The 8,886-nt window shown below is 47.8% G+C and overlaps 1 protein-coding gene across 1 annotated transcript; it reads right to left on the reverse strand.

Moving 5' to 3' along the window:
* Positions 1-475: 475 nt before the first annotated feature.
* Positions 476-4,686, reverse strand: LOC120742056. The gene is made up of 2 exons (XM_040045190.1): positions 4,567-4,686; positions 476-4,463 (listed from the first exon to the last, which is right to left on the reverse strand). Exons 1-2 carry the CDS (start codon positions 4,684-4,686, stop codon positions 534-536), a joined length of 4,050 nt encoding a protein of 1,349 aa, XP_039901124.1. The 3' UTR covers positions 476-533.
* Between the last annotated feature and the right edge of the window lie 4,200 nt (positions 4,687-8,886).

An 8,886-nucleotide genomic window follows, 5' to 3' on the forward strand; every position in this document is an offset into this window, starting at 1 on the left:
TTGCAAAGGGCCGACTTCCTCTTTCACAATGTGTACTCACTGCATAATCCCAACAAACCCACACATTATATCCTCTCCAACTACTATCTGCTCCTTCGCACTGAAAAACATCACATAAATCAAATGTGAATGAAGTTGTGGACCCATTAACATAGTTCAACTCTAAACCACCATATGTACTGAGGCACTCATCCCTTTTACCCGAGACCTCGCGCTTTGATCTCCTTTTTAGCCCTGTTTCAATAAACAGTTTCTCTTTTGGTGCTGGATTCAACTGGCCCCTGTGTTCAGACAGTTCGCATGGGCTTTTCTGCAAAATATAGACAAGCAAACATAGGGCCATTATTAATATCATCACTGACATCAAACTGACAATCACAAGCAACATCTTAATCAGTACTCTCTCCTCACGAGTCTCCGGTTCGCGGGGTGGCATTTTGTGATGTGTATTTTATTCTTAGCATAAATTTTTTTGAAACTTTGTTTCTGTTTTCCTCTTTTCCTTTTACTCTTTTTATTTGAACCACCCCTTTTCAAACTCTGTTTGTTACCACTCCTTTCTGTAGACGCGGCGATCTCCTCCTAGGCTGCTCTTCTTTCTTCAGCCTTCCAGGTTGACTACTGGTCGGCCCGTTGCACAGGTGAGAGGGTTTATTCTGCCTCTGTTTGTTGACACCTGTGTTCTTTGAAGATGAGTCTTCCTCCACCAAGCTCTCGTGTGCGGGTGCACACTGCGACCAGTGGTACCAGGTGTCGCCTTTCCCTTTCAACTGGACTGCTGTGGCCGTCCGGGCAGTCACCTCATACGGACCAGTCCAGCAGGGCTCCTTCCACTTTCGCTTAATGACCTTTAGCCACACCGCCTTTGCGTCCGGGACCTCTCCTTTCCCCGTCGGCCTCTCACAAGTGACCTGTTTTGTAAAGCTGGACACAAGAGCTTTCAACTCATTAAAATATTCTGCATGAGACCTGTTGCTTGTCCTGGGCTGCTCCACCGGGACCACTGTCCAGGGTGCTGGAAACTGTCTCCCAGTCAGCAGCTCGTAAGGCGTAAAACCTGTGGATTGGTTAACAGAGCATCTTATGGTCATCAAAGCAATGGGCAGGGATGCGACCCAATTTAGCCCTGTTTGCGCACAGATTTTAGCCAACTTATTTTTCAAATTTAGGTTCATTCTCTCTACCTTCCCCTGAGATTGGGGATGATAAACTGTCCCAAACTTATGTTGCACTACCTCTTGTAAATCTTTATTCTTGAAGTGAGTGCCATTGTCTGATCTAATTCTCTTGGGAAACCCGTGCCTTGGAATGTAATGATTGATTAAGCACTTAATCACACTTTTCGCGTCTTCACGTTTGGTCGCCCAGGCTTCGGGCCATCCAGTCAGAACATCCACACACACCAACAAATACCTCACCCCACCTGGGCCTGTATCAATCATGTCGGTGTAATCAATCACAACCTCTTCTCCTGGCCTCTCTGGCATGAGAAACTTACCGGCGTCAGGTTTTACCGCTGGCTTTGGGTTGTGTGCCCCACAAATTAGGCACGTTCTGGCCTTTTCCAGTATCATCCTTCTCAGATCAGGATGCCACCATCGGCACAAGTTTCTCTCCATTTGCTTCACACCCACGTGGCCAAGCCCGTGAGCCTCATTCACCTTCTGTTCCGCCATTTTGGCCGTTAAAGCGGGACGCCCATCTGGCCCCCTCCACAAACCACCATCTTGCCAGGCTCCTTTGTTTTCCCACACCCCCTTTTCCTCTCGGGATGTCTCCTCCTGAGCCTGTCTGAGTTCTTCCATGCTATTAGTGCTGGTCTCCTCTTCTGGAGTTACCTGCACCATTTGTCTCTGTCCTTTATAGCCTGCTGCTTCCTTTGCGGCTTCATCAGCTTTCTGATTTCCCTTCGCCACCATACTGTCTGCTTGTGAGTGGCCTTTGCATTTTATGATACTTACCTCGTCTGGATCCTCCAGGGCCTTTTCCAGTTCCTCCATTTCCTTTTTATGACAGATGGGTGCATTAGTGGCCGTTCTGAACCCGGCTCTTTTCCACTGAGCCAGTTCCACATGAGCTGCTCCAAACGCATATGCTGAATCAGTGTAGATATTTACTCTCATGTTTTTAGCCAACCTCAGGGCTCGAGTTAGGGCTATCACTTCAGCTCTCTGGGCCGACTGTTGTCCCTCAATTTTTCCTGCTTCTTTCACCTGAAACTCAGTTCCTACTCTACAGACTACAGCATAGCCGGCTTTCAATCCTTCTTCATCTCTGTGGCAGCATCCATCTGTGAACCAGTCCTCAGCTCCAAGTATGGGCTCTGCCTTCAGGTCTTCCCTAATTTTTCCTTCAACTTGGGCTTTCTTAACACAGTCATGTGGTTCTCCTGACCCCATTAAATCTGCCATATTGATTCCTTCATGTGTGAATGTCAAATTTGGCGCATCTAAAATTTTGCTCAACCTCTGTTGCGTCAGTGGGGTCATTGTGAATGCCTGTGAGTTCACATACGCCACTACACTGTGTGTGGTAAGCACTTTCAGTGGGTGTTCCCTCACTATGTGTGCTGTTTTCTGAATTATTTTTGCTACTCCTGCTGCGTGTTGTGTGCATGTGGGATGCCTTGCTTCTGTTGAATTTAATCTTATGCTGACATACATAAGCACGTCTCTACCTCCCCCTTTTTTCTGAAACAACACACCATTTACCACTCCCTTTGTTTCTGAAACATCAAGATAAAATGCCTCATTGTAGTTAGGTGTGGCTAGATCTGTGGCTCTTGACAAATCCTGTTTTAGCAAAATGAACGCTGTCTCCGTGTCCGGCGTCCAAGGCAATTCAGCCTTAAGATTTCGAACACCAACTTTCCTGATCAGGTCCCTTAAAGGGGCGGTTTTAGCAGCATAGTTCGGAATGAACTGCCTGCTGTAACCTGTCAAGCCAATAAAGGAAAGCAACTCCTTCACAGTTCTTGGTTTTGGATGCGTTAGAATTTGGTCTCTGTGTGTGTTCAGTAACCCCACTGATCTGTGTGCGATCACCCGGCCCAGAAATGTTACCTCTGGTCGGACCAACTGCAGTTTTTCTTTACTTACTTTGAAGCCACACTCCGCCAATCTGTTCAACACCACAAGCGATGCTGCCGTACAGGCCGCTGCCGACGGGGCTGCAATAAGAAGATCATCAACATACTGTATCAATGTACAACCCTCCGGCAATTGACATGGGGACAGTGCCTCCTTCAACACCTGATTGAAAATGCCTGGTGAGAGTGCAAAGCCTTGTGGTAGGCGTGTGTACCTAAATTTCCGGCCTCTGTATGTGAATGAAAAAATGTCTCTGAGTGACTTGTGCAGGGGGAGACAAAAGAATGCATTTGCTAGGTCAATACATGTGAACCACTTTTGGTCCCAGGTAATTTCGGTCAGAGCTGTATATGGATTTGGTACAGGCACAGTGTCAGTCCTCAGTATCGCGTTAATCGCTCTCAAATCATGTGCCATACGGTACTTCCCTGTCCCATGTTTCTCCACTGGCAAAATAGGTGTATTCCAAAATGAACATGAGGGCTCAAGCACTCCTGCCTTCCACAGCCCTTCAATGGTTTCAGCTATGCCTTCCTCCGCTTCACTTTTGTGCTTATATTGTGGTCTGTTAATTGGTGTGTCAGACTTCAGCTGGAACAGGACAGGCGAACAGTTAGCTAAGCCCACATCCGTGGGTCCTGTGGACCACAAAGTGTCAGGCAATTTTGAGAGCTCAGCTACTGCATCAGGATGATCCATTCTTTCCCTGCCATGTATTCTGGAGATTTCTTTATGCTCTAAAATCACTGCATCATTGGACAAACAAGTTATGCAATATATTTTACATTTTGGTGCATACCAGACATTTGGAATTTGGGTGCTTTGCCAGCATGCGTTGTCCAGCGCCCGCTTGACCATCGGTCCCAGATCTCTTGGCCCATGACCCTCGTGGACCGCCAAGGTAATGTGAGGGGCTGAATCCTCTCCCACATTGTACCAAGGCAGTTGTTCATCAGTAAATTTCACAGCCGCGGCCACACCTTCTGGTCCAACATAAATGTTATGTGTTCGCACATTCCACGTCTGTCCCTCAAGATCAGACTGGAACTGTTCCCGATAGATATAGTTATCTTCCCTATCATAAAAGATTGTGACGTGGAAAGGATCTTGCGGCGGGGAATAGACGGCCAGGCTCATTACCCAGGGTTTCCACAGCTGATAATGTCTCAGAATGCCTTCTTCCACTAGCCTCCCCCAGTAGATTTCGGCAGTGGCTTGTTCAGAGTCCTGGACTAGATATTGAGTCTTTGAAGGTGATCCCAGGCACGGGAATTCTTTTCCTCCAGGCAGAGTAACAGTCAGTCCATCTGCTGAGCACATGATCGTGGCTCCCAGCTTCATGAGCAGGTCCCTGCCCATAAGATTTACAGGCACCTGTGAGGACACCACATATTGATGTTTCAAATGTCTGTTTTCCCAGCTTTGTCAATGCTGGATCTGTCAATGGCAGAGTCATCGGAACCCCGGAAAAACCCACCACATTAACTGTGTGACAGGAAAGTGTTGCACTGTCTGGTGTGGCTCTCAGTGTTGAGTATGTTGCTCCAGTGTCCACCAGGAAAGGCAATTCAGTGCCTTCCACGGTCATCGACAGCATGGGTTCTGCCGTCCCCACGCTGTTCGGTCTCTCCGGGCTCCGTCAATATTGCTCCCCCTCCCAGCCCCAGTCAGCTACTGGGTACTGGGCGACTGGTGCTGCATTCGGGTTTGGAGCTTGATGTGCTCCCCTGTAGGCAGCTCTTTGTCTTGGGCCTCCTCGTGCCTGGGATTGATAACCTCGCCCTTGCCATTGTTGGGGCGGTTCAGGGCATTCTCGAGCCCAGTGTCCTTCTGCTCCACATCTCAGACACGCAGTCCAAGACACACTGCCAGGATTCCCCGGATTCCGAGCCCTTTGTCCCCCCCTCGCGGATCCACCACGCCCTCTCTGCGATCCACCGGTCCCCCAATTCCCTACGGGTTGACGCTGCCTTGGCGCATTGACGGGCCACCGGTCATCAGGGCAGAGATTCGGATCCAAATCCGGCCACTCAGGCACAGGATTAGGCTGGGGCCTTGCCACCATTATTTTCTTTGCGCTCTCTTTATACTCTTTCTTTCTCTCGCCTGCTTTGTTTCTCGCCTCTGTCAGCTGTAGCTTAACCAGCTGCGCCTGCGCCTCCTCCAACTCTTTCTTTTGTTTGTTCACAAGATCCTGTTCCTGCTGAAGTCTGTGGGTCACATGTCTCTCCCACTGCACGGAATCTGCAACAGCAAAATCTGGGTTCTTTTCTAAGTCAATGGCAACTTGGTTGGGCAGCCCTGCCAGCACAGCCGAACGGAACCACGCTCTACTTTCTCCCTCCTTCCCCGGATGTATTCCTGTCTCTGACAGCCATTGTTCCTTTGCTTTAGCTAAAAACTCTCTGGGTGTGTTTTTTGGATCCCAAATAATTTTTGGAATAGCTCCAGTGTTAGGGGTTGGGTACTTTTCCTGGACTGCATCTGCTAACTCACTCTGCACCTCATGGTATGGCAGGTCATTTGCGTATCTGGTTGTTTGAGCTATCTGCTCTACATCTGCTAACCCACCACCCAACATACAACGTCCGGCCAAAGCACGAAAATCGCCCACAGCAAGTTCCTCTCCTTCGGTCAGTGCGCCCAGCTTTCTCAACCAGCTAGCTCCTCCCTCAGTTATTGGTGGAAGTTGTTTAACCAACGCTTCCAAATCTCTTACCTTATATGCGCGATAAACTGGTTCATTCTTTGGACCTGCTATTAAAGGCAGATTTAAACCAGGGTCAGCAGCTACTTGTTCAAAACTCACTTTTCTACTCTTCCTCAACTTTCCTTTTCCCTTTGAGCTCTTAAATATTGGCCGTCTCTGCGCTTGGTCTCTCTTCACACTTCTTTTCCTCAAAACTAAGCTTGTACCTGGTTGAGGCTCAGCTCCTCCTCCGTCTTCGTCCTCCTCATCGGCCTCTTCTTCTGATGAAGTCGCACAGTCTTCGTTCTCCTCTTCTGACACTCCCTTCATTACTCTCTGCTTTATGCCATCCAATGCCTTTAATGCCTCTAATAGCGCACGTGGGGCATCATGCATTTGTCCATACACTTCTCCTTCCCAGGGTTCCCCCTTTGTTGTGTCCCCTGTTGGTGCCCTGTCCTCCATTCTAGATGTCCTTTTGGCCTCTCTGTCCTGCCTTGGCTGTTCCACTGTAGACACTTCGGCCCGTATCATGTTTCCACTATCCAACAAACTGGGAGGCGAGGTCGAGCCTTCATCTGCAGCTGAGGCTATCATTCTCCCTCCCATATTTTGGGACTGGCATTCCACTGCCCTTGTCCCTTCTTCGGGGATAGTTTGGGGAGTAGTAGTATATTCAACGTCTACTACTCCGCCAAGGACAACTCCAGTCTGTCCATCTGGACCACGAACTTGTCCCCCTCCAAGTGTCATTACAGGCATGACATACGGTGGTGGTGGGGCACTAGACGTTAATGCAGCCCAAGGTTATAGTTTCGGTGTGTAATACCTGTTAGCCTCTTCTACCTTCGGAGTCAAATCATTCACTTGGTCCTCTAGCTTTTTGTTTTCCTCCTTCAGGTGTTTCAAAGCCTCCATTATACTCACCATGTCTCCTGATTTTCCTGTGTCATTCTCCTCCTCTGTCATCCAGGAAGAGGCTGCCCTCCACAGGAACAGCCACTTACAGCACTTAGCATGAGTTTCTTTTAGGTCCTTAATTTCTCCTCTGACTTTCCTGTTCACTGAACGTCCCTCGGACTCCTCTTCTAATTGTTTCAATCTCCCTTCACATCTCTCTCCTTCAGTTTTTAACACCAAGCTCAGAGCTATTTTGTCACCCAGCCCTTTCTGTTGGGATGTAATGAGTTTGCTTACCTCAACCTCCATTGCTTGGCACTCCTTCTCTGCTGATTTTAATTCTCCAGGGGAAGCCAAACGAATAGCTTTCTTAAGCTGTTCAAGCTGATCCTTCAGAGGTTTATATCCCCTTTTCCCACTAGGTGTCGCACCCGAGCTGTCAGCCATTCTCTGAAACACAAACTTACCTCTTCAAATGACGTTGGTCGACTCCGCCTTCTAGGTCTAGGTCACCCAGACACGCTTAACTTTCGGTTTCAGAATCCGTCTCACCGTTCTCGCAGTCACTGGCTCCTCTTCCCCTGCTCGGTGACACACAAAGTTTAACCCAGCACTTTAGACGCTGTCCTCGCGTTCTCAAGTGTTGACACTCAGTCAAAATCGTTCGCACTCAAAATATAAGTATATGAAACCAGCAGCTCTTATGCGCAATGCGCTCACCTCCATATACTTACCTCTCTTCCGTAGTTCCTTTGATTAGTGTTTAAACCCGTTAAGGGCGCTGCGCATCCCTTATACACTCTACAGCAACACGCCGTACCTTTTGGTACCGGGAGATTAACGGCAACTTCACTCTCCCTGGCCCTCAAGTACGCTCTTAGCCCGGTTCTAATTCAATCAAGGACACCAACACTAGACACGGATAGTCCGCGTAATCTCCTCGGTTCAAAAATGCGCTGACAACCGTCTCAACCTTACTTCTCCCACAAAACACCCTGAAGCATCCCTCAACTTATCCCGTACTAATAAATCTAGAACCAAGAAATCAAATCAAATTCAAATTCAAATTCAAATTTTATTTGTCACGTACACAGTCATACACAGTACGATATGTAGTGAAATGCTTGGACAACTGCTCGTGACCTAAAGAAAACAAAAAAGGAAAAGGCTATGAATAAGATAGGAAATAAATATGAAAAATTAAAAAGGGTAAATTTAACTAGGAAGGAATAAAATATAAATTAAGGTTAAAAATGAAATAACTGTACAACACAAATTAGAATGAAGGGTAAATTTAACTGGGAGAATAAGATAAAATATATAAATTAAAGTTGAAAATAAAATAACTGTACAACAAAATACACAATATAGAACTATATAAGAATGTATGAAGAAATATAAATAAATATATACACAATAACAGCAGCATATACACAATAACAGCAGCATGATTTAAGTAATGAAGTGAAAACAATGTCCAGAATGTCCAGTGTGTGTAAGAACTGTATGTGTGGGTCAGTACTGTGTGGTGGTGTGATTGAGAGACCGTATCGCCTGCGGGAAGAAGCTCCTCCTCAGTCTCTCTGTGTTGGTCTTCAGGGAGCGGAATCGCTTTCCTGACCTCAACAGAGAGAACAGTCTGTTGTTGGGATGGCTGAGGTCCTTCACGATCTTCCTGGCCTTGGTCCTGCACCGCCTGCTGTAGATTGAGTGCAGGTCAGGGAGCTCGGAGCGGATGGTGCGCTCAGCTGACCGCACAACCCTCTGTAGAGCTCGTCTGTCCTGCATGGTGCTGTTCCCGAACCAGGTTAAGATGTTTCCCGTCAGGATGCTCTCTATGGTGCACGAGTAAAAGTTCCTGAGCACCTTGGAGGGCAGTTGGAAGTCTCTCAAGCGTCTGAGGTGGTAGAGACGCTGACGGGCCTTTTTCACCACGGTGTTGATGTGACAGGACCATGACAGGTCCTGCGTGATGTGAACTCCGAGGTATTTGAAGCTGTCCACTCTCTCCACTGGGCACTCGTTGATGACGGGGGTCTGGTAGTTCCTCTCCTGCTTAGTGCTGAAGTCCACTATCAGCTCCTTTGTCTTACTGACGTTTAGAAGGAGGTTGTTCCTCTGGCACCAGTTCTCCAGATTCCTAATCTCCTTCAGGTAGGCAGTCTCGTTGTTATCAGAGATCAGGCCCACCACGACGGTGTCGTCAGC

The sequence above is a fragment of the Simochromis diagramma genome, unplaced genomic scaffold (assembly GCF_900408965.1).
Source record: "Simochromis diagramma unplaced genomic scaffold, fSimDia1.1 OVJJ01000145.1, whole genome shotgun sequence".
Lineage (NCBI taxonomy): Eukaryota > Metazoa > Chordata > Actinopteri > Cichliformes > Cichlidae > Simochromis > Simochromis diagramma.

Bases quoted from the DNA above. Each gene is read 5' to 3' on its own strand.
- LOC120742056 (XM_040045190.1), bottom strand. From the start codon at position 4,686: ATGCTGTCGATGACCGTGGAAGGCACTGAATTGCCTTTCCTGGTGGAC. The intron at 4,464-4,566 runs GTGGGTTTTTCC...GTGTCCTCACAG, and splicing joins CCTGTCACACAGTTAATGTG to GTGCCTGTAAATCTTATGGG.